Source organism: Bufo bufo, chromosome 8 (assembly GCF_905171765.1).
Source record: "Bufo bufo chromosome 8, aBufBuf1.1, whole genome shotgun sequence".
NCBI lineage: Eukaryota > Metazoa > Chordata > Amphibia > Anura > Bufonidae > Bufo > Bufo bufo.
This window is the reverse complement of record NC_053396.1, coordinates 23,115,260-23,141,210: the sequence shown is the minus strand read 5'-3', so window position 1 is coordinate 23,141,210 and position 25,951 is coordinate 23,115,260. Positions and strand designations below refer to the sequence as shown.

Genomic DNA, 25,951 nt, shown 5'->3' with positions numbered 1-25,951 from the left:
CGGATCTGCGGATGCGGACAGCACATTCCGGCCCCATTGGAAATGAATGGGTCTGCATCCGTTCCGCAAAATTGCGGAACGGATGCGGACCCATTTTGCGGACATGTGAATGAACCCTAATTCTTTCCTTTGATAAATAAATATTGTATGTACCCCACAGGGGAATGTTAGTCCAAGCAGACAGCTGTCATTCATGAGACAGTTACTGGACATTATTCAGACTTGTGAGGAGTTCTCCAACAGTTCTGAGCTGCCGCCCTTGGCTCCGGGGTAAGTGTATATTTTCATTATCTGCACTGATGGTATTTGTTACTGTCATGCCCATGATTCAGACCTTAATGTTTGTCACCTCCATTACACATGAGGACCTCTCCAACCTTCTGAACAGTTATATAAAATGATTTATGTTAAAATAGATGTGACCATGATGTAATGCTAGTTGGTTTCCGCCGGGTTCTCCGGTTTCCTCCCACACTCCAAAGACATCCTGATGGGGAACTTAGGTTGTGAGCCCCATTGGGGACAGTTGGATGCTAATGTCTGTAAAGCGCTGCGGAATATAGTAGCACTATATAAGTGCATTAGGGTACTTTCACCCTTGCGGCAGAGGATGCCGGCAGGCAGTTCCGTCACCGCAACTGCCTGCCGGATGCGGCAATCCGGACACAAACGGATGGCATTTGTCAGACAGATCCGGTTGCGGAATGCATTGAAATACCAGATCCATCTCTCCTGTGTCATCCAGGAAAACGGATCCGGTATTTATTTTTTTCCACAGATTTAAAGGTCTGCGCATGTGCGGACCGGAAGAACGGATCCGTCAATGCGGCAATTTTAATGCCGGATCCGGCACTAATACATTTCAATGGAAATTAATGCCTGATCTGGCATTCCGGCAAGTGTTCAGGATTTTTGGCCGGAGAGAGAACTGCAGCATGCTGCGGTATTTTCTCCAGCCAAAAAACTTAAGAGGGACTGAACTGATGCATCCTGCACGGAATGCTCTCCATTCAGAATGCATTAGGATAAAACTGATCAGATTTTTCCGGTATTAGGCTCCTGTGACGGAACTTAATACCGGAAAAGAAAAATGCTAGTGTGAAAGTACCCTTAAATAAATAAAAATATACAAGTGAGGTGCTGTTTCCGATCTTCTGCCGCCAGCAGAGCTGTTCGACTGTGTGACATTGTTATTGTAAGAATCGTTGTGATGCAGCTTCCTCTTTTTCTCCTTACGGCAGCCGTGATAAGAACTTCATTACCTATGCCCGTGAGAACGAGGAGCTTCTAAAGGAACTATTCTCAAGTCCACACTTCCAAGCAACCCTAGCTCCAGAGTGCAATCCCTGGCCTGCGGACTTGAAACCTCTTTTAGTCCCAGAGGAAATTCAGAAAAGGTAGTAAATGTAGTGTTGATTTAATGGAATAAAGTTGTGATTTAACGTCTGGATCGAAAGCTTAAAGGGGTTGTGTCACTTCAGCGAATGGCATTTATCCTGTAGACAAAGTTAATACAAGCAACTTACTAATGTATTGCGATTGTCCATATGGCCTCCTTTGCTGGCTCTTTTTCATCGCGTTATAAACTGCTTTCATTCAGGGGTTACGACCACCTTGCAATCCAGCAGCGGTGGCCATGCTTGCACATTTATAGGAAAAAAGCGCTGGCCTATGCTCACTCCCATGATCTTGCCCGGCGCCTTTTTCTATAGTGTGCAAGCACGACCACTGCTGTTGGGTTACAGGGTGGTCATAACCCTGGAAATGAGCCATGTATAATGTGATTTGAAAAAACGGAATCAAGCCAGTAAAGGAGGTAATATGGACATTACAATTACAATACATTAGTAAGTGCCTTGTATTAAAGGGGTATTCTGGTTATTTGAAGTTATCCCATATCCACAGGATAGGGGATAACTATTAAATTGATGGGGGTTTTACCACTGGGACTCTCACCGATCACAAGAATAGGGGCCCCCATACCCCCTGCAGCCCCCCTAAAATGAACAGAGCGGCTGGTCGCACATGTGCATGGTCGCTCCATTAATTTCTATGGGAGTTCCAGAGAGTGCAGCAATCAGCCATCTTTGGAATTCCCATAGAAATAATGGAGCGGCTGCACACATTCCTGACCAGCCGCTTTGTTCACTTGTGGTTGTTTCAGGTTGTCCCTTATTCACAGGATAGGGAATAACTATTAAATTGGTGTGGTTCCTACCAATTGGGGGCCCAATACCCCCTGTGGATAAGAGACGACTTGAAACAACCAGAATACTCATTTAACTTTGTCTACATGATAAATGCTATTTGCTGAAGACATTTAAAGAAGCACTCCATTTTTTATTTATTTACATATAGTGCCAACTCGCCACCTGTATTCCAGCATTGTACACCTTAAATGTGGGCATCCATAAAAATAAAAAAAATTCTCCCATTATGGGAACCTGGTCATGTGACCTCCTCTGACCACCAGCACAGAGCACACTCTAATATGTAGACAGCAGTGGTCAGTCTCCCGGCAGTCTTTCCATGTGATCTGTAGGATGACCTCACCAGTCAAATCCCTCCTGGCAGCTCTCAGGCTCCTGTCCACCCTCCATGCTCCTCTGTATATCCCTGTATTCTGCTGGAGCTCTAATGCCTCCCCTATTTAAAGGACCCGGAGTGCAGATATATAGTAGGTGAATGTATAGAGTTATATAAACCTCCTGACTTGCACTGCCTGCCTGTACTATCTGTGTGTGCTGACTCTCCAGTGTAGTTCTGAGATGCTTCACACTGGTCTCTCTGCTTCCCCCATGTAAGAGATGACAGGAGAGTGGGCAGACAGGCTGGAGCTGCATCACATAGAAAAACATGGAGACCCTGCTGGGTGTGAGGGGACAGCAGCTCTGTGTCGCTCATCTGTCATGGCTGCCCTTATACAGAGCAGTGCAGTGTGGCGAGACTGAAATGTAATGGAAATTGGAAAACCATATCTGAGGGAAAGAAGGAATAAAGATGGCAGACAACCCACAATTTACACGTCAAATAAAACACAAGGTGTACATAAGGGCCTCTATCTTATTCTTTAGTAATAGCCTGCACTATATAGGAAAAAAATCCTGGTGTGCTTCTCAGCAGCACAGTGGAGAAGGAGAGTCTCTCTCCCTCCCCACTGTGACGCGGGTGCCGCTGACCACCAATGAGGAGATAGCACTGAGGAGGAGGGGAGCGACTGTGGACACTGCGCCACCAATGCATATAATTTTAAGTTTAAATCACCATCCATCCCAATTTTACATATAAAAATATAAACATATTCGTTATCGCCATGTCCAAAAAAGTCTGAACTATTAAAATATAAAAAAAATATCTCCTATGCGGTGAATGCCGTGACAGAAAAAATAAATAAAAAACAGATTCACCATTTTGTCACCTCCCCCCCCCCCCCCCCTCCGCCAAAAATAATAGGATAGGACTGTTGTATTATGGATAATGCGGAACTTTATTTCACTAGCCGTAGGCTATAATATTCTGTTTATGCCCTATTTACATATAAAATATGAGTTATAAAATCAAAATAATAAAGAAAAAGAAAGGAGTGCTCTTTGTGGTGTTAAAAAAATAAATACAGATTGCACTTCATCTTTTTTGTATTCTTACTTGCTATTTAGGCCCCTTGCAGACGAGCGCGTGCGGATTAGGTCTGGATGCGTTCAGTGAAAAATGTGCGATTTCACAAGCAAGTTCATTCAGTTTTGTTTGCGATCGCGTTCAGTTTTTATCGCTCGGGTGCAGTGCGATTTAATGCATTTTGCACTTGCGTGATAAAAAAAACCCTGAAGTTTTATAAACAACATCTCTTCGCAACCATCCGTGAAAAACGCATCGCATTTGCACTTGCTTGCGGATGCGATGTGATTTTCACGCAGCCCCATTCGCTTCTATGGGGCCTGCGTTGCGAGAAAATTGCAGAATATAGAGCATGCTGCAATTTTCACGTAACGCTCAAGTGATGCTTGAAAACCAACGCTCATGTGAACAGCCCCATAGAAATGAATGGGTCCGGATTCAGTGCGGGCGCAATGCGTTTGCATCACGTGTTGCACCCACACGGAATACTCGCTCGTGTGAAAGGGGCCTAAGAGTTATCAGATCAGAGACTGTTGTAGTGCAGTGAGGGTATTCATTCTCATTCCATCTCTACTGTTTTTTTAATTAGTAGTAATTTTTTTATATTAAGCCTTTTGTTTCTATATCAAGTTTTTCTCCAGCCCCTATCAATTGTAAACTTCAATCATTATCACTGGCTTTAAATACTTATATGCTCCCAAATACTGCCCTTCCTTGCTGTATTGTGTTTTCTATACTTGTCTTTTTGTTGCTTTAAAGGGAATGTCCACACCTGAACATCATTTTGCTGCTCCATTTATTACTATTGTATTAGTATCAGCACCTACCTGACTCTGTACAGAGCTATTACGGTAATATCTGCATTTTCTCGCCCATATTCATTGGGGGACACAGGAACCGTGGGTATAGCTATGTCCTCTAGGAGGCGTTGACACTAGTAGAAGGTGTTAGCTCCTCCCCCGGCAGCCATACCCCCTCCAGCCTGGAGAGAGAGCTTCCGTTTTTTCTAGTGTCAATAGGAGGCAAGACCTCCCTGCTCTGCAGGGATCTCCTGAAGATTTTTTATTTTAGTTAATTTTTAATTTTTTTCCCCTACTTTTTCAGATGGGAAAACAGTGGACGCCTGTTCTCCCGGGGTCGAGTTGCGCCACTGCTGCCTCCCCCACAGAAGACAAGGTGGACCAGGGCAGCTTCGCTCCCCTGCATCCCGCCAGCCAAGGGGTCACCCATCCAAGCCCCTTTTCCAGCGTCGTGCCAGTAGCTGAAGGGGTGACCCTGCTGGACCAGAGGAGGGGTGAAGATGGCGGCAAGACAGAAGATGAGGTGAGTACACGGGAATAGGTAAGTATGTCCATTCTGACATGAATTAACCCTCCTGGGTTGTCTGGTCTTCTCCCTCCTACCCTCCCTCTTGGTGGCAATAGATTCTACAGGCACAGGGTTTTTGAATCAGATCTTTTTTATTAATATTATACGATCAGTGCAATTACACCATTTAACAAGCTAAAATGCAATATACAGTGTTAGAATTTAAATAACATACTGGGGTAAACGGAGGTACAGAGTATATGTGCATCCATACAGAAATAAAGACAATGATCTGAAACCATCCCATCTACCAATCTACAAAATTGCACCCCCCCCCCCCCCTCCCTTTCCGGTGTTGTTTACATCTACTCCGACTGTCTAAAACAATACTCATACGCCAGCCACGGTTCCCACAGCTTTTCATATTTAAGAGGACACCCCCTTTTCTGAAAAACAGCCTTTTTATAACCAAGCATGATCTTTACTTTACGTCGAAATTCACCAAACGTAGGCGGGCTGACCTGTACCCAATGCTGAGCAATCAGTTTCCGGGCAACATAAAGCAAGTGGCCCACAGCCAGAAATATACTGTCCCCAATGGGGCTCACAATCAGGGATTGATCAAGCGCAAGCTCAGAAATATACCCCAAAATGCAGACTATGGGATCGCATGGAATACATACTGAATAGGCTGATTGAACAGCAGTAATGATCTTCCCCCAATACATAGTCAATGCCGAACAGCGCCATAACATATGGATCAGATCTGCCGATTCCTCAGCACATCTAGGACATTTAGCATCAAGTCTGACCTCATTTTTCTGTAAAAAGATTGGCGTTTTGTAAACTCTGTGTATAATAAACAATTGCGAGAGCTTTCCACCCTCACTCAAGGATGATCTGGGCACTGCCTCCAATATATCCGTCCATTGTTCTGGAGATATTACCTACATCCTGAACCCATTTCTGCATTCTAGACATCGGATGCGCCTCCAGATATTTATCCAGCAACCATTTATACGTGACAGATATCACTCCTCTCCTCTTGCCTCCCGTCACAACATGATGTAAACCAGCATCCCTCTGAGAGCACACATTGCCCTTCTCGGTCGTGGCCATATAGGCATGACGTAATTGTAGGTATTGATAGAATTTGCGCCTGGAAATACCAAATTTCTCCTGAAAGCTAGCGAAAGTTCTAAAGACTCCACTTTCTAGCAGATGACCAAGCCGCCAGACCCCTCTCTCCTTCCATTCCTCAAAACCGTTCAGCAGCGTAAATTCAGATAGAACTGGGTTACCCAATAGTGGTGTATATTCACATATCTTAGCAACCCCCCTCAGGCGTTTGACCGAGTTCCATACCAAGTACATTGTACGATGCAAGGGAAGATCTGACCTCCTCGTTTTCACCTCTACCCCTTCCAACAATAACATGATATCAGTAGCCCACAGGTGTGACAATAATATCCGACTGGTCACATACGAGAGCTCCGAGTCTAACCACCCCTTAAAATGTTGACTTTGGGCCGCCAAGTAATATACCCACGGGTTGGGAATTGCCAATCCCCCTTCCGTTTTGTAATGTTGCAGCGTTTGGAGTTTAATCCTAGCTTGTCCCTTACGCCACAGCAATTCCCTAAACATGGAGTTAATTCTACCGAATTTATCTGCGGACAGCCATATTGGGGCGTTATGTAGAATATATAGAAGCTGCGGCATCAGTACCATTTTAATAAGGTTAACCACAGAAAGGAACAATTTACACCAGGCTTTGCACTTATTTCGTTGTTTATACAACAGTGGAATAAGATTCAACCTCTCAAAGTCGGTAATCCTAGGGGAGACCTTAATCCCCAGATACTTAAATACCTCTACACACGGGACATTATTAGCAGATACCGTCCCTGATATTGGTTGACCATCCAGAATCATCAGCGCCGATTTATGCCAGTTAATCGTCAGACCAGACAATCGCCCAAATCTGTCGATAAGGGACATCACAGCCACCAATGACGACGCAGATGTGTCCCCCAAAAACAATAGGGTATCATCAGCGTACATAGCTACCTTATTTTGTAAAGTGCCATACTGAAATCCTTGGATCTGGACGGACTTTCTTACCGCCGCGGCCAGCGGTTCTATCGCCAATGCGAACAACAAGGGTAGATAAAGGGCAGCCCTGTCGGGTGCCCCGATATAGATTAAATTGCTTGGACACCCCTCCATTCGCTCTTATACTGGCCTTTGGGCTAGAATACAGTACTTTTTTTTTTTTTTTAACTCGTTTTATTGAAGTTTAATAACAGGCAAGGATCATGACATCGCGAAGCAGTGACAGCCCACGCAGGAGAGTCACTGGCTTCTCAGCAAGTTATATAAGTACATATAACACAAAGGCATCTTCCGAACAGTAATCCTTCACATAAAATCAGCAGACATACTAATGCTATATCTTATTATTCAAGCATTAATTACAACCTTACAAGACATCAGTCAGTAGGGCATTATCAACCAGATTCCTCCATCACAGAATGTAGATGTGTGTGATGTAAAGATTGAGTAGAGGAGCACCACTCCCCCCCCATACCTTTTGGAATTTCTGCGGGCACTTCCTATGGGTGTAAACCACTTTTTCTATAGACATAGCATGATTTACTAATGCTTTCCATTGACTGACTGTAGGAGACCTGTCTGCCATCCATCTTATAGCTATTGCCTTTCTGGCCAGGAACAGAGTCTCTCCCAAAAATACTCTCTGGTGATGTGTCCACAGCTCCTCATCTATTACTCCTAGAATACATATTTTGGGGCAGACTGTTATCGGGGCAGGTACCATTGCCGACAGGACCTCCACAACTCTCCCCCAAAAGGCCTGCAAGTAACTGCAGCTCCATATCAAATGCCAAAAGTCAGCACCTTCCTCCTGACATCTGCTACTGGGCGATCTCCCCATTTTGTACAATCTGAGAGGGGATAGATAGCTTCTATGCAATATAAACAACTGAGTTAATCTATTGTTTATCGATGGGGAAACCTTAGTAGGTACCAACAGAGCCTCTTCCCATTCTTCCGCATCGAGAGTAGGAATGGTAGTTTTCCATTTTGCTTCCACCTCCAGTGGTTGAAGTAGCATGCGATCACCTAGCAGTTGTGTGTATAGTATAGATATAATACCCTTAAGGCCTTGAGATCTTAGCACACCTATCAAGGGGTACTTGGAGATGCTACGGCTTGCCCCGCTGAATTGAACATCTAGGGCGTGTCTTAACTGAAGGTACCTATAAAAGAGAGTATGAGGAATCTCAAACTTCTCCTGTAATTGCTGCAAAGACCTTAATACTCCCCCGGTGTATAATTCTTCCAGTGACAAAATCCCACATCCTTTCCAAATCGTCGATCTCTCCAGATTTACTAAGTGCGGAAACATGGGGTTATCCCATAGAGGAGTAGCGTCAGGTAGATCTTTATATGCGTTCAATTTGGCTGCCTTCCATACTTGGTTAGCCAGCTTATGGACAGGGAGTAGTCTCCCAGGAACCAAAGCCGGGGACTCCAACACCGGCCACAGGGTAGAAAGATGAAGATACTCCTTCAGCCAATACTCCGGCCCGGGCAAATTCCCCAGTCTCACCCATGCCGCAATATACTTCAGCTGACCAGCTAAATAGTATAGAAAAAAATCAGGTAGGGCCGCCCCACCTTGGAGCTTAGATCTCTGCAAAGCTCTCAAGGAGAGCTTTCTCCTGGCCTTTCCCCAAACAAAAGCAGTCATTAATGAATGCAGTCTATCAAAGAAGGCCTTGGATACCGGAGCGCATGCATGCGACAGGAGGTACAGACCCTTAGGGAGTAGTATCATTTTAACTAAATTCAATCTCCCCATCACCGAAAGTGGTAGTGACTTCCATGTCTTGAATTTATCTATAAACAAAGATTCTATAGGGTCTATATTTCTTGCCACCGATGCGTGAGGGTCCCTTGTGATTACAATACCAAGATATTTAAAAATGGTCCACTACTGGTAAGTTATGAAAATTTTCCGGCCAGGTATGTGTCCAGAGAGGCATAATAGCCGTTTTCGTCCAGTTTATGTGCAAGCCCGAATATGTTCCAAACTTCTCTATCACAGCAATTGCACTCGGAAGAGTCCGCTCAGGCTCATCCATAAACAGGAGGAGATCATCCGCCTATAGGCCTATCTTCTCCTCTCTATTTCCCTTAGAGATCCCCTTGAAAGACTCATCCTGTCTAATACGTAGGACCAAATGTTCTATTACCACAGCAAACAATAGTGGGGAAAGGGGGCATCCCTGTCTGGTGCCCATGTGAAGCGTAAAGAATACAGTACTTTAACCCAGGCAATAAAGGTATCCCCAAAACCCATGTACCGGAGGGTAGTCCATAAGAATTGCCACTCTACACTATCAAAGGCCTTGGCCGCATCTAAGGAGAAATTGGCCCTGACCCCCACATTGTCCGAAGCAAACTGCAAGCTAGCAAAAACCCTGCGAATATTGATAGCTGTCTTTATGCCCCAGATATCTTCTGGGGCATAAACCCCATCTGATCAGGGTGAACCACAGACAATATTACTTTGGATAAGCGTGCGGCCAAGGCCTTTGCCAGTATCTTAATATAGCCTATAGGAGTCCGGCAACTTTGGGTCCTTTCCAGCCTTAGGCAAAACCACTATCAGGGCCTCTTGCATTGAAGCCGGTAAGTAACCAACCTCCAGGAAATATTTGAATACCTCCAGTAGATCCGGTAACAAAACCCCAGAGCATCTCTTAGATCTCAACAGGCAGCCCATCTAACCCTGGTGCCTTATCATTCGTACTGCCACTTCAAGCTCCTCCAATTTCAAAGGGGCATCTAGCAAAGAGCGGGCCTCCGGAGTTAACCTCGGGAGATCAGTCTCACTCAAAAACTTCATTATATCCTCCTCAGAACAGGATGTCTTCGATTCATAGAGAGAGGAATAAAAATTAGCTAAAATCTCTAATATGCTACCAGAGTCATGTCTAAGTTGCCCCCCTGAATCCACTAAGCCCGTGATGCATGCCGTGCCCTCTTGCTCCCTAGAAACCACCGATAGCATATGACCCACCTTTTCACCTTCCTCAAAGAGTTGCTGCTTATAGAACAAGTGCTTTCTGTTCGCTGCCTGTAGAAGGTGACCTCTCAACGCTTCCTGCGCCTCCCGTAACCGCACACCATTTTCTGTAGTCGGGGTCTGGGTGAAGGCGGCCTCTACTACCTGCATGTCCTTATGCATCCGAGCGTCCATCTCTCTAGATTTAGATTTTATTTTACTGACAGATTTAATCAAAATCCCCCTCAGATACGCCTTGGAGGCTTCCCAGACTGAGTGAATGGAGGCCGTGTTCCGGTTTACCTCAAAGTATTCAGTCATGGCAGTCACCACCTCTTCTTCCATGTCTCCCATCAATGTCAGCCAGAACGCATTAAGGCGCCACACCCTTCTCCCCAATACTGGGTTGCCCGTCAGTGCCAGATCAATACACAGTGGTGAGTGGTCCGATAGAGTCCTAGGCAAATATACCGATTTAGTCACAAGCGAGTACATACGGGAGTTCACTAACCCGAAGTCTATCCTAGACAGGGACGTGTATGTGGATGAGCAGCAAGAGTACATCTGCACCCCCGGATAAGTTTCCCTCCAGACGTCTAAGAGACCTACTTCCATTAGCAATCTGCTAAAAGCGGTTTCAGCCCCAGCATCACCTCCCGCGCTTCAGCTCTCCAAGTTGCAGGAACATGCTGAGAAGGGAGCTCAGAAGGCTCCCGATCTCTTCCTGGGGCCGTCATCTTCCGCCATTATGCACCGCTTTCGGAGCGGATGCTGGGCGTGTCGCTCTGGAGGGGGTTAACCGCCATGCGATTCAGCCGGCACCGCATCTGTGCCAGCCACGATGTTATTTGACTGCCTGCGCTGTGTCCGCCAGCCCACGGGATGGAGCCACCGCTTCCACCTCCACAGGAATCTTCCTGAGCGGCACCTAACACATTACCACCCCCTTTCGGGAGCGGACGCCCAGCGCGCCGCTCCGGAGGGGGTTAACTGCCATGCGTTCGGTCGGCACCGAATCGGTGTCCCGGCCGCGATGTTGTTTGTCCAGCCCGCACTGGTGTCCGTTGCCGGGCGGGCGTATTTCCCGCGCTGCTCTGGTCTCTCTGGCCGGCCGATGCAGGGGCTAGCAATGTCCTAATCGGCTGTGCGCAGGGGCTTGGTTGCTAGGCCGCAAACTTCGTCCCCGGGGGGGCACTCTGGCGCGAATTCTTCCCGCCCTGCTCCCCCTCCCCCAGAAGCATGCTGAGCCCGCCCCGGTCCTCTTTCATGCCCAGTCACCTCTTTAGGCCGGCATATCTGGGGATCCACCCCTGGTGCACGCTGGTAATGCAGAGGATTTTAACCCTTTCCTGCCTCTTGGGCGCTTGAGGCCGGCATCGTAGTTTCAAAAATAAATAAATGTGCGCCATACGGGTCCCTCTCCTTAGCCCTCACTACCGCGGGACCAACCTGTCTGTGTGGTATCACACTGGGCCATGTCCTATCTCGGATAGGGAGGACCTCTCGTATTCCAAATCCGCCCTCCAGGGCCGTTTGGTTGATAATTCTCCACCTTCGCAAATCCCGTGGAGGACAGTTGAAGTATTCCCGCCTGGTCATTTGGTTGATATTTCTGCACCAGCGGAATCCAGTGAAGGACCACTGCAGGATCCCAATCCGTCCTCCGGGGCCGTTTTAGTTGATGATTCTCCACCTGCACTATCCAATGAGGGACCACTGCAGGATCCCAATCCGTCCTACGGGGCCGTTTGGTTGATTATTCTCCACCTGCGCAACTCAGTGAAGGATCTTTGCAGGATCCCAATCCGTCCTACGGGGCCGTTTGGTTGATAAATTCTTCACCTGCGCCATACAGTGGAGGACCTCTGGGATTCCCAATCCACCCTCCTGGTTGTTGGTTGATAATTCTCCACCTGCGCAATCCAGTGGGGTCCGCTGGAATCTCCCATCCCATTCTTTGGTTGATAATGCACTGCCTTTGCAATCCGGTGGAGAGACTTCTGGAAGTTTCCATTCCACCCTCGGGTGGTTTGGTTGATAAGTCCCTGCCTGCGCAGTACACAACTGCCAGGGGCGAGATTCTGAAGGGTAGCTCTACGCGCAAGCGAACCGCAGCAGGACATTTTTCTCCTCGAATATTTCCACTCCCCTACTCTTCCTCCCTAAATCATGCTCAGACACACCCTCCCTCACTGGGGAGGGTCCGTCCAGGAAGAGGGGAGAATCTCTGATTCGGACCGTGACATGAGTCCCAAGCAATCTTCCAGAGATTGCGTCTAGGTGGCCAGCAGTACTGTCGTATGCATTACCCACTTCCTTTGGTGGTGTAACTGCACTACTTCAGGATACAGTGCCTGCCTTATACATTGTCCCCTGCCATAGGTGGACTAAGTACAATGACTTGGGGTTTAGGACCTGCCATATGCAGATCAATCGGTGGCGCGATGACATTGTCACTGGTTACATTATGTGCTGTATGCATTACCCCCTTAGGTGCACTATTGCACTCCACGGGGTACAGGACTCGCCATATGCGCTAGTTCTCGCTGTGGGCATTCGCCCCCCTTCTTAGGTGGGTATTCTCCCTACCACTGACCAGTACTTGCCATATGCTCACACCTTCCTTAGGTAGCTAATTATTCTACCATTGAATACGGTTCCGACTGTCGCGCTATCCTTCCATAGGTGGAGTGTTGCCCATCACCGTGCTTCTGTCGCATTTTCCCCTTCCGCTAGTGATCACTAGCGGGGAGTAACTAAACATCTTCTACGGCTCTAGGTGCCTTCGCTTATTTCCAAGAGGGCGTGGCTACAGTTGGTTCTCGCAGGTGCCCGACACTCTTACCCTAGTGTTATATGGGTGCCACCAGTGGATACAGTGGCTATTCATCGTTGCATCCTTCTTTTGGTGCTGGTTTCGCGCCTGATTATAACATCCTCTGTCTTCCCAGGAGGTTCCTAGCATCACTTGTGGGTCTTACAGACCCCCCCCATCTCTATGGGCCTCCGTTGCTCCAGTCGGTCCTGATATTGTCCGCATCAATACGTAATACATACTCCCGTTGCACTTGCCTAGTGAGTACGTTCCAGCGGGTCGACTCTTTTCACTGACTCCGTATTCTCTATCCACCACTCCCCCTTCTCTGGGGAAGTGGTTATGCTGGCGACTCTGGTTTAGCTCCTACAGTTTGTTTTCCTCCACAGGTGCAGCTTTTCGCTAATGTTCGAGTTCATGGTCGCTCCAGTGGGACATCCCCCTCTGGTAGGGGTCCTACCCTGGAGCTAGCTTGGCAGTTGCGCCTGTTCAGCGCCCTTCCAGGTAGAATTTTTAAGGTTAGCTCCACGTAACTGGGGCAGTGTGGCACGTGGTTTCAACGGATATTATCGGGCCTCTCCCTCAGTTTTTGCGCTGCCGGGGCAAGCGCTGGCTACCACTGTGGTAGCGGTATTACTTTTCCCTACATGCTTGGGTTCTTACTGCACAGCCCTTCGCTAGGTGGTGGACTCTTTAGCACCGGATCGGTGGCTTCTACGGGTGTTCCCTAGTCTGCTGGGATATGGGGCTACCATTGCAGTGTGACTTCCCTTGCCTAGCTTCCTTCTCAGGCGGAGTTTTTTTTTTTTTGCACGGCCACTTAATCTTTGGCTACTTCTGTATAGCGTCGGTCTCTTACAGGGTATGGGCTTAAACCTAGCCTATTGCTTCTCCTGTCTTTTCCCCCTCTGGCTCATGGTTCATTGTCACCCCGTATGCCTTGGTAGTTCCTACATTGCTGCCTTCCCTCACCTGCGTTGCATGGGGTATTCATTTGGTGGCTTTCTATTCCAGACACGATCCGGTCCCAACATTCTTCCTCCTACAGGGACTCTTCCATTGGTCCGGGTGTGCTAACGGTATCTACACAAAGGCTTCCCGCCTTCTCTCCAGAGCCAGAGTTCCGGAAGCATCCGCCATGGAGGTCCTGATTCTCCTTGGCGGGAGTTTTTTCCCCTCCTTCTCAGGGTTCTACATAAGATCCGGATGGAGGACATTCAGACATATCCTAGTCGCTCGTGGTATGCCGACCTCGTTCTTCTGGAGATGTCCCTTGGTCACTGCCACTCAGAGACTTCCTTCTTTCAAGGGGTTCAGTCTTACATGACCTTTTCAATGACGGCGTGGCTATTGAGACCGCCGTTATAACGTGGAGGGGGTTTTTCGGCGGATATCTTCCGCACTATGATTCAGGACAGGAAGTCTGCATCACCAGTATCTATTCTGGGACCTGCAGGTCCTTCTGAGGCTTCTCTGAAGCCAAGACGTCCCCCTCACTTTGGGGGTTTTCTCTCTCCTTTCTACTTTAAAGGTTGGACCTTTTGTTTAGCCCTTGTTTCCTTGATGGGTCAGGTGTTGGCGCCTCTGTCTTGGGCAGGTTCCCTGGTGCCTGTGGGAATCTTCCTTCAAGGAGCGGCACATACGGTTCCTCTGTACGGTCCTTACAGCCTTGGGATCTGAATATAGTTTTCTCAGCTTTCCTTCTTCTCCCGAAGGTGGTCTCTGACTTCCATATCACGGTCCCTTCCCTCGCACCCTATGGAAGGGAGTTACATTATGGACGTTGTCAGTGCTCTACTCATTATTAGCAGCCTCCAGTCCCTCTCGGCGTACGGATCCCCTTTATCTCTCAGGAGGGTCCTCGCTGGGGATTGGCGGCCTCCAAAGGGCGATTGCACGTTGGATTCGGTCTGCAAGTGCTGCAGCTTACCGTGCTCGGAGCGGGGTTCCACCCTTAGGTGTCACGGATCACTCCGCCAAAGCGGTGGGCGCTTCTTTGGCTAGGAGGAATCGCGCTTTGGCTGCACAGTAATGTAAGGTAGATTATCGGCTTCTGATCGGCGGGGATCCGACTCCCGGGACCCTGGCCGATCAGCTGTTTGAGAAGGCACATGTTCGCAAGAAGTTACCAGGTGCATACTTATGCATCGATGGTCGCTGCGTGGGCCGCGTGGTCTTGCAGGCGACAGTTCTTAGTTGCCTGCACGGGCGCTTGCTCCATGGGTCTGTGGTTTTCTCTCCCTGTGGACTGCTCTCGGACGTCCCATGGTCTCTGTGTCCCCCAATGAATATGGGCGAGAAAACGAGATTTTGTAAAACTTACCAGTAAAATCTCTTTCTCGCTCTTCATTGGGGGACACAGCACCCACCCAGTATTGTTGTTCGGCCACAGTTGTGGCTGTTGCTGGTTAGAACCTGGTTCGGTTCTTGGCATTGTTGCTGTTCCACATTGTTTCGTTGGTTTACTTGCTTCTCACAAACTGAAGCTCTCTCTCCAGGCTGGAGGGGGTATAGCTGCCAGGGGAGGAGCTAACAGCTTCTACTAGTGTCAACGCCTCCTAGAGGACATAGCGATACCCATGGTCTCTGTGTCCCCCCAATGAAGAGCGAGAAAGAGATTTTACTGATAAGTTTTAAAAAAATCTTGTTTTTTATCCAGGACACTTCCCTGCAGCAAGGACAACGCCATCGGTGACCACATCAAAGAGTTACAGAAACTCTCGTTAAATCTTGAAGATCTTAAACAAGAGGTACTGTGTGTGCATAGGGGGTGTAAATTCTATTTACCATCATATATTAGAATTGCATATTGTCCTGTCTTTGGCAAATTTAACTTCCTAACAGTCACATCAAAATTGAAAAAACCCTCCCAAAAATGTAACCTGTTTTTATTGTAGATTTTTTTAATGTGTATCTGCAGTAAATCTTGTTGGGGACACATTTCCATTTAGAACCCATTAGTGACATAATTAATTTTAGCCTTAAAGGGGTTCTGCACTTGGTTTAAACTGATGATCTATCCTCTGGATAGATTATCGGCTTCTGATCGGCGGGGATCCGACTCCCGGGACCCCGGCCGATCAGCTGTTTGAGAAGGCAGCGGCGCTCCAGCAGCGCCGCGGCCTTCTCACTGTTTACCGCTGGCCGAGTGATGTCATGACTTGTATCAACTGGCCTGGGCGGGGGCTAGGCTCCATTCAAGGGAACGGGTGTCGGACCCCCGCCGATCAGATGCTGAGGATCTATCCAGAGGATAGATCATCAGTTTAAACAAAGTGCAGAACCCCTTTAAGGACCAATTATATTTTCCCCCTTTCTGTTCTAGTAGTCATAACTTTTTAATGTTTTCTTCTAAATTTTCTTTTTATTTTGCGTGATTAGTTGTAGGGTTTTTTTAGGCACTATTTTGGGGTATATATAGTGTAGTAAATAACTCATTTTATTTTTAGGGGGAAAGATAAAAAAAAAAATTTGTAGCAATTTTTAACATTATTTTGAGGAATTTATTTATGGTGTTCACTGTGTGGTATAAATAACCTAACTTTATTATTATCAGTGTCTGTACACTTCAACTGCCCCCCTCCTCTATACTGAAGGGGTGGGTGGGGGGGCTGATTTATCTGCTCATATCTCTGGTTTGCAGATAGTGATGTGTGCTTTGTATAGTTTGAAAGCTCACATTCCAAGCTTTCAAACAATACCAGAATTACCTTTACTTTATGGGAAGATATCACTGTTAGAAATCGGTGTGCAGTGAATGAAGCCGAAAGTAAAAGTAGGTTTCACCCGCAATTATTCCTGACTCGCTTTCTAAGGGCTCATGCACATCCACCGTATGTATTTTTTCGCCCGCAAAAAAAACGGATCCGCAAAAAAAGAGGATGACATCCGTGTGCATTCAGTATTTAACAGAACAGCTGGCCCCTAATAGAACAGTTGCCCGTAATGCGGACAATAATAGGACGTTATTTTTAATTTTTTTTTGTAACTTCAGTTTTTTTTTTTGTTTTTTGCGTACTGATTGAAGTCAATGGTTCCGCATACAGTCCGCAAAACAACGGAACTGACGCGGAAAGAAAATATGTTTGTGTGCATGAGCCCTGACAGTGATATCTCCTGCTTATCTTGGGCTAATGCTGTAATTTTGGTCTTTGGAATGCCAGCTTTCAAACAAGACCAAGCCTGTATTTCTAGCTGCTACCAGTCAGGAGATAGCAGCTGCTAAGGCTAAAAACTTTTTATTTATTTTTTTCAGAGTAGAAAAAAGTTAGATATGAAGTCTTCAAACTTTTTGACATACAATCTTATATGTTATTTCTCCCCAGTGCACATTCCTCGGCAGTTCTGCTCCTGGTGAGGAAACTGTAATTCAGAAGCTTAGGCTGGCCCTGACAGACTTCCATCAACTCATCGCAGCTTTCACTCAGGTGTATGAGAATGATTTTCAAGAACACTGCGGACACCCGGCCCCTCAAATGAGCCCGGCAGGCCCGCTCTTCCAGTCAGTACACCAGCTGTTGACCAGATGCTGCAAGGTACATCCAGTTCTAATTCATTGTGGATACGTATCTGATCCCTGGGGCTCCGGACACTCCACTTCTCTTCTCATGATCATCAGCGATGTATGACCACCACTCCATTCTCTTCTGTGGGACTGCCCTCGACTTTGTCCAGCAAAAATAGTGCACTTATTGAAGGGCCCTTTACACTGGCCATGAATCCACCAGATAATCACTAACGAGCGTTCATAGGAATGCTTGTTAGCGATTATCTGGCGGTGTAAAGCTGCCACTGATTACCCGATGAACAGGCAAAACGCTCGTTCATCGGGTAATCGCATCATTCATGAGGTCATCTAAATCGCTGTTTGCCGGCAGCCGATTTTACTGTGTAAATAGTATCTGCTGCTGGCAAATAGTTATTCTGTATGGGGGGCGAGCAATGGCATTAGTGATCACTACTCCCCATACTGTGGAGGAGATCGCTGCATGTAATTGCAGCTTTCTCCTTCACTGACAAGCAGGCGATTGCCGGGAAGGAATGCTTCCTTCCCGACACTCACCTGCTAAATTGACCTGTGTAAAGGGACCTTAAGGCCCCTTTCACACGAGCGAGTTTTCCACACGGGTGCAATGCGTGACGTGAATGCATAGCACCCGCACTGAATCCTGACCCATTTATTTCAATGGGTCTGTGTACATCAGTTCTGCGTTGCGTGAAAAACGCAGCATATTCTATATTCTGCGTGAAAAGTGAATGGGGCTTCAGTGAAAAACGCATTGCATCCGCAAGCAAGTGCGGATGCAATGCGTTTTTCTGTGATGGTTGCTAAGAGATGTTTGTAAACCTTCAGTTTTTTTTATCACACGTGTGAAAAACGCATTGCACCCGCGCGGAAAAACTGCACGCAATTGCAGACAAAACTGACTGAACTTGATTGCAAAATAGTGCGAGTTTCCCTGAACGCATCCGGACCTAATCCATCACGCTCATGCGAAAGAGGCCTAATGCCTCATTCACACGTCAGTGTTTTGGTCAGTGATTTCCATCAGTGATTTGAGCCAAAACCAGGGTTGGAGCTTCCACAGAGATGAGGTATAAGGGAAAGATCTGCACCTGTTCTGTGTTGAGCCGCACCTGGTTTTGGCTGGAAATCACTGACCAAAACACTGACGTGTAAATGAGGCATAATTGTGTCAGATTTCCCACAATAGAAATTTCTAAGCCGCGCCCAACAAAGTCTCCTAATTCTGGAAATGAATGTGGGTTGCGGTTGGCTCACCTTGTAATGTAGATTGCCAAGTGCGCTGACTTAATTCACACACCCCTTATAGATAAAGCAATTAAATATGAAACAGTGTAGTCAGGCTCTCTAGGCAGTCTCCACAAAAAAAATCCCGTATTGCTCATTTGGTTGTTATATATTCCGTGTTGATCAAAGACCTAGAAGAAATATCTGCAATGAAAAATATCAACAATAAACGGGATCATTAATCTAAAGCGTCATCCTTTTTATATTGATCCCCTTTACTTTTGATTCAAATTTTATTTTAGGTGACCAACATGGGATTTATAATAATCAGAGAGTAATATTGGATCTTGTGTGGAGACTGCCTAGAGAGCCTGACTACAGTGTGTTACTGTATTTTTCGCTTTATAAGATGCACTTTTTATCAAGAAAAAAAAAATTGGTAAAAAGCGCTCGAGTCTTATAAACGGCAGTCAGAGAGATCCAGCAATGCCAGACCCCCTGACCGCATCCTTAATGATCCGTCAGAACGCACATTCAGCGCTTTGACCGATCAGTGAGAGCTGTGAACCTGCACTCACTTCTCTCTCCCTGCGGACACCGATGTGTGATTAGCGGTAGCCGGAGAGCACATGGGGAGGAAGGTCCTACACTGTCCTGAAAGGAACTGAAGACTCCAAGTACAGCTTAAAGGGACTTATCCCCCTTTCTTCATCCAGACAGCCCCTCTGAGAAGAGCATCGTGCAGGGCAAGGGCTGTTTTGTCTATATTTTTAGACTGCTAGGCGGCGGCTTCTGCCTAGCAGTGTTCCCGGCGATGTCATCGGCACTAATGGGTGGGCTTTAGCGCTGCCTTAGGCTGTTTTACAGGCTAGGGCAGCGCTAAAACTCGCCCATTAGTGCCCGTGATGTCACTGGGCTCACTGCTAGGCGGAAGCCTCCGCATAGCATTCCCATGGTGAGACCCGGTATGTCACTGGATCTGCTGAAGAAGTCCTTGCCCTGCACATGAAATGCCCCGATGCTCATCTTAGAGGGGCTGCCTGGGTGAAGAAGGGGTTATGTCTGGGTTCAGTCCCTTTAAGGACCTTTGATGTCATCAATGGGAGGAGCCAGAACAGAAGAACTATAAAGCCTCCACTAGTGCAGGGAAATGTGAGTTTTTATTAAAGATAAGTGTGTGTGTAGCAGAGCTGTGCATGTAATGGAACTATGTGTGTATAGCAGAGCTGTGTCTGTGTCGCAGACAAATACTCAAAAATAATGTAGCAGAACAAGAAGCATGGCAGCACACAACAGAGCAATGACAGGAGACACATTTATTTGGATAGGTACATTTAATGAGGTGACCACATGAACCATTGCTGGTTGTTACAATGGTCAGCGGATGAAAAACTAAGGGTAATGGGAACTGACCAAAACTATCCCCCCCGTCCCCATACACACTCACACACTACACCCTAAAGTTATTGACCTTGACCAGTAAACCACATTCCCTTCAAAGAGGACCTAGAAAATATTTTTTCTCATTTTCTGTTGTCTAAACCTGGGGTGAGTCTTATAAAGCGAAAAAAAGTATATTTCTGGAAATGTGTGATGGACAAAGATCACCATCTTCACCCATGTGTTCTTACATATATAAACAAGGATGGATTCTCCCTTTTTCTGTAATGTCACCCACCGATTTCTAATTCTACTTCTCAGGATCTAGAGGCTATTGCCCAATTTACAGAGACTTCCAGTACGATAGACAAAGTGGTGATGAAAAGACAACAAGCTAAAGAGTGCTGGGGAGGAGGCAGCATGGCCACGTTGTGTAAGTGACTCTATAGCAGGTGACGATTGTCTGTACAGTGCCCATACCTATCCTGTATGGAATATACTTGATATCTCGCTGAATCCATTTGGTCCCCCATCTCTGGATGACTCATTTTACTTGTGTTGTCCATTTGTCTATTTACTGCACACCAATGTCTGTTACGTGCATGTCCCACCTTTTGGGACCTGTAGCAATCTCTAGTACAGAGTGCCCACAGTTCAGGAGAGCACACAGCGCATGCACGGCCACCCTCCATTCATGTCTACGAGAGCCCCAAAAACAGGCGAGCAGGACGCTCTGCTATTTTTGGAAGTCTGATAGAAATGAATGGAGAGCACACCACGCAAGATTGGCCACGTCTGTGGAAGTGTCGGAATTAGCCAAGCCAGCTCTTTGGTATTTTCAGCGCTCCCATAAAAAAGAAAGTAGGGCAGCTGTGCATGGTAACAAGTAATTACCCCTTGATCTATCTTACCGGCCCACAACCATGTTTGCTGCCCAGGATCCTGTTTTTCTTTTCCGGCACTGAGTTCCGTCCTAGGGGCTCAATACCGGAAAAGAACTGATCAGTTTTATCCTAATGCATTCTGAATGGAGAGCAATCTGTTCAGGATGCATCAGGATGTCTTCAGTTCAGTTTTTTTTACTTTTCAGGACGGAGATAATACCGCAGATGGCCGGATCCGGCCCTGAGTGTTCCGGCAAAACGGATCACAAAAAATGTGAAAAAAAATGAATGCCGGATCCGTTTTTCCGGATGACACCGGAGAGACGGATCCGGCATTTCAATGCATTTGTCAGACGGATCAGGATCCTGATCTGTCTGACAAATGCCATCAGTTTGCACATGTTTTGACGGATCCGGCAGGCAGTTCCGGCGACGGAACTGCCTGCCGGAATCCTCTGCCGCAAGTGTGAAAGTAGCCTTACCTGTAATGAGTTCTTCCCTTTAGCCCAAGACTGAAGACTTCCAATTATTTATTTATTTTTTAAACTTTTTTTTTTTTTTATTGACATGTATAAATCAAACAAATACATACACTTCTGGTACATTTCAAGATATCAATAATAGACAATTCTCCTCGCTATTAATTCCTTCAATCAATCAGTTAATTGCCCCCTGCACGGCAGAGAATCTCCCTTTTATCCTAGCTGGGGTTGTGTTATACAATACATCAGGTGACCCCACTACACCGCGTGATCCATGGTTCCACGGGCCGTTGATGAGGCTTGCTGTAGTCCTGAAGCTGAGTATAGAGTATGAGGTGAATTACACCAAACACCCCAGACCTTGTCAAATTTTTGAGGTTTATTACGATGTTTATATACTAACACCGTACATGGTAGGATCTGGTTTATCTGCGTTCTCCACATGGATGGATTCGGTGTAATGACGCTGTACCATGTAAGAGCGATACACTTACGTGCCATAAATAGCACTTCCCTTAAGAATGTTGACATGTAATGATCCCAGCTATCCTCGCTGAATATTCCCAACAGGCGAATCTCAGGAATGCAAACCACCTGAACCGGTAATAGATCAGATAAGAAATGTCACCTCCTTCCAGAATGTGGCTATTGGGCTGCATCTCCACATCATGTGCCAAAAGTCCGCCTCCAGTTCCCCGCACCTTGGACATGCTGTGGATGATCCCCTCCCCATTTTATATAGTCTAGTTGGTGTAAGATATGTCTGATGTATAATATACAGTTGAATTATTTTATTATTAATTGCTGGTGATTCCAATAAAATCGTATCAGATTCTTCTGTAAGTGTGGGTATCAATCTTTTCCATTTGTCTAATACTGGGAGGGGATTGGCACTGACCTTTGCTTGTACTAAATGTGAGTAAATTACCGACACTAGTCCTCTGGGTCCTTGGGTTTTGATTACTCCTATGAGGGGGTACTTAGAGATCGTAGAGTTAATATTCGGGAATGTACTCTGTATAGCCGATCTGAGCTGTAAGTATGAGAAGGGGGATGTTGTATTTCTGTGAGATCGCCTCGAACGACATCAGAAACCCCCGATCATACACCTCTCCAAGGGTTCTGACCCCTTCCGCTTGCCACCTGTCCGCCCCCATAACCCCCTGCACCTGCGGCAGCGATTGGTTGGCCCTCAGAGGGATGTCCGAGATAACTTCTTTAAAATGTGACAGTGTCTTCACCTCTTTCCATACCCTTTCAGGTAATTTTTGCAGCGGTAGTAATGGTTTCTGGAACTTGGGGGATAACTCCAGAACTGACCAAAGAGTGTAGCATCTCAGGTAACAATTTAAAAAGTATTCCGAAGTGGGTAGTTCCTCTGCTATGTACCAGTCTTAGCTGGCCTGCCAGGTAATATAAAGAACAGTCCGGCAGGACTATACCTCCCACTGTTTTAGGCCGCTTCAAAGTGTCTAAGCTAAGTTTGGCTCGGGATCTACCCCAAATAAAAGCCCTTGACCAGGAGTCTATTTCTATTTGAGTATATGTACCTCTGAATGTTGAAAAGCATAAAGGGCCTTGGGAAGTATAATCATTTTAATTAAGTTGATTCGCCCTGCCACTGAAATAGGCAGAGTCTTCCAGCATTGAAACTTGTTCCTTATATAAATTTAGGGGTAACCTGGGAGTAATATTTACTCCCAGGTATTTAAATGTGTCTACCACTTTTAGCCGTTCTATATGGTAAGGACCCGTCCAATCTGCCCTACCCAGAGGCATGATTTCTGAGTTTATTCTTAGGCCCGAGAACTCCCCGAACTCATCCATCGCGTTGCCAAAAGATGTGTCAGGCGAGGACATATAGAACCATATCGTCAGCATATAATCCTATACGGGCCTCTCTCTCTCCCAAGATCACCCCTGCTATGTTGTTACTGCTCCTCACCCTGATTGCCAGTGTCTCCACTGCCAAAGCAAACAAAAGTGGTGACACTGGGCAGCCCTGCCTTGTGCCTCTATGAAGGGTGAAGCTGTCAGATAATTCCCCATTTATCTGCAGTCTGCTTACCGGTCTACTATAGAACATGTTGATCCATCTGAGGAACTGTGGGCCGAACCCAAAACCCTGCAAGCAGCCAATCAGATAGGCCCATTTGATGGAATTGAATGCCTTGGCGGCATCTAACGAGGCTAGGGCCCAATCTGCATTCAGGGAATAGCCCACTTGTGAAACCGTTTGAACCCGTCTAATATTCTCTGTAGCGGACTTCCTGGCCATAAAACCTGTCTGGTCCTGGTGGATCAGAGATAGAATTACCTGATTAAGACGAGTGGCCAAGATTCTGGTTAGGATTTTGTAGTCCACATTTAACAGGGCAATAGGCCTATAGGAGTCACAATCTAGGGCAGGGATGGCCAACCGGAGGCTCTCCAGCTGTTGCAAAACTACAACTCCCAGCATGCTCAGACAGCCTACAGTAGGGCATGGTGGGAGTTGTAGTCTTACAACAGCTGGAGAGCCGCAGGTTGGCCATCCCTGATCTAGGCGTTCTTTATCGGGTTTGAGTAAAAGTATTCTAGTGGCTTCCATAAATGAGTCCTGCAGATGCCCCTTCTCCAAGGCCGAGTGAAGGGTGGCTAGCAGTTGAGGGGCCAACACCTCTGTGTATTTGGCATATACTTCTTTGGGGAGCCCACCAGGGCCAGGAGACTTCCCATTATTGAGGTCTGATATGGCCTGTGTTAGCAAGTCATGTCGAATTAGTTGAGCCAGTAGTTTGGCTGACTGGTTTCCTAACTCAAACGCTGTCCTATCCGCTTTATCTTTGAGGCTAGCTAGGTAATGTCTACCCGCCTGGAGCCAAGCAATCCTGTTGGATTCAGTCGGGTGTCGGATACATTGCTGCTCTAGAGTGGTACCGAGCATTTGGTATCTTTTTTAATATAGGAGATGCTGGAATGTAGGGACCCGCGGAGGAAAAGACTTCCACTTTTGGGTGCCCGGCCGTCAACAGTACAAAATCCGCCCTGTTTAAAAATCAGGGCAAACAAAGGACTTCTCAAACAGCAGCACGTGTTTTTATGACGCTACACGTATGCTTTCTATGGCTTTTATTACACTAAGAATTCTAATATGTCATTTTCCTGTTTCATATTTTTCGCTGGCTAGGTGAGAAAATCAAGGAACTAAAGCAAAACTATGAGTTGTTCCAGAGCTCACTCCAAGACTAAGAAAACAAGAGACGGGGGAGCGCTCATTATGACAAGAGTCTAAGCTTGGAGTGGCATCACCACGTGAAATCCAGTTTCAGGCATAGAAGTCTTGATGAACTTGAAATACTGCCTGCTGTGGCCACTCCACCTGCCTCCGTAGAGGAAACCATTTTGTACAGTGACAAATTTATTTATGTATGACATGTTAAGTGTAAATTTGAAAGGGGGTCTGTCAGCAGTTTTGACTATGCTAAACTGCTGACAGCGCTAGGTACAGTATGGGGAGTAAACATGCCTTTTGTGAAGCTGGAATATGAAGCTTTGTTCTGCCGCTTCAAGTGCCCAGGAGGTAAAGCTTAACTGTGAAGTGATCTGGGCAAGGAGGCGCCTCTCCTCTGGTCTGAGTGAAAGATATGCATCCAGCCAGGAGAGGGCTACAGTGATGCTCCGCCTCCTGGGCACTTGCAGGAGCAGAATCTAGCAGAATAAAACTTCATATTCACCCTACTCTTGATGGCAAAAGCTTTACAAAAGGTATGTTTGTACTGCCCTTGCTGGCAGCTGCCTAGCACTGTTAGCAGTTCAGCATGGTCAAAACTGATGGCAGACTCTCTTTAACAACTTAGTTACTCCTGTACTATACATTACAATGAAGACTCTCATTGATTCAGTCTAGTTATGCTTTACATATAATGTTCAATAACTTGTGCAGGGAAGAGAAATAGATGTGCCTCCCCCGACTTTCCCTATTTATGAGCTATGGGCAACAATAATCCAGGCTTTTGTTTCGTGTGGCCAGCAGTCTGAGTCTCTGCACTATATGCTTTCTATGCATAGTTAAAGGGGTTATCTGGGAAAAGACATTGATGACCTATCCTCAGGATAGGTCATTTAATATCAAATCAGCGAGGGTCCAACTCCCGGGACCCCTGCCGATCAGCTGTTAGAAGAAGCCGGGCACTCCGTAAGCGCCATGGCCTCTTCCCATGCCGGTGATGTCACTGTACATCGGTCACGTGGCCTAGTTGCAGCTCAGCCCCATTCAACTCAATGGGGCTAAGCTGCAATACCAAGCACAGCCACTATATGGCGCTGTGTTTGGAAAGCTGAGGCCACAGTGCTCACTGGAGCCTTGGTGAGCGTGACCAGCTGGGGTGCTGGGAGTCAGACCCCTACCCATGTGATGATGACCTATCCGGAGGTTAGGTCATCATTATCTTTTCCAGGATAACCCCTTTAAATGCAGTGAAGACACAGACCAGACCAAACATGCGGATTGCCTGTTATAGCTAAAATAAAGGTAATATTTTCATACAAAGATGTTGTTTTTCATTGTTCTCATGTACCGTATGCTTTTTATAAACTTGTATTATGTAAAATATCCATTTACAGAGTCTGCTTCATCCA

General features: G+C 46.6%; 1 protein-coding gene across 2 annotated transcripts in view; it reads left to right on the top strand.

Annotated features, from left to right (window-relative positions):
* Positions 1 to 25,633, top strand: part of HAUS7 (HAUS augmin like complex subunit 7) — a 44,234-nt gene extending 18,601 nt beyond the window's left edge. The window contains exons 5-10 of one of the 2 annotated variants that reach the window (XM_040405682.1): positions 161 to 270; positions 1,242 to 1,397; positions 15,493 to 15,583; positions 17,159 to 17,368; positions 20,287 to 20,398; positions 24,501 to 25,633. In XM_040405682.1, coding sequence (XP_040261616.1) covers positions 161 to 270; positions 1,242 to 1,397; positions 15,493 to 15,583; positions 17,159 to 17,368; positions 20,287 to 20,398; positions 24,501 to 24,562 — 741 coding nt within the window. In that variant the 3' untranslated portion in view covers positions 24,563 to 25,633. Of the gene's footprint in view, positions 1 to 160; positions 271 to 1,238; positions 1,398 to 15,492; positions 15,584 to 17,158; positions 17,369 to 20,286; positions 20,399 to 24,500 lie in introns of both variants that reach the window. The other variant, XM_040405681.1, reaches the window with a different exon arrangement.
* The last annotated feature ends 318 nt before the right edge of the window (positions 25,634 to 25,951 follow it).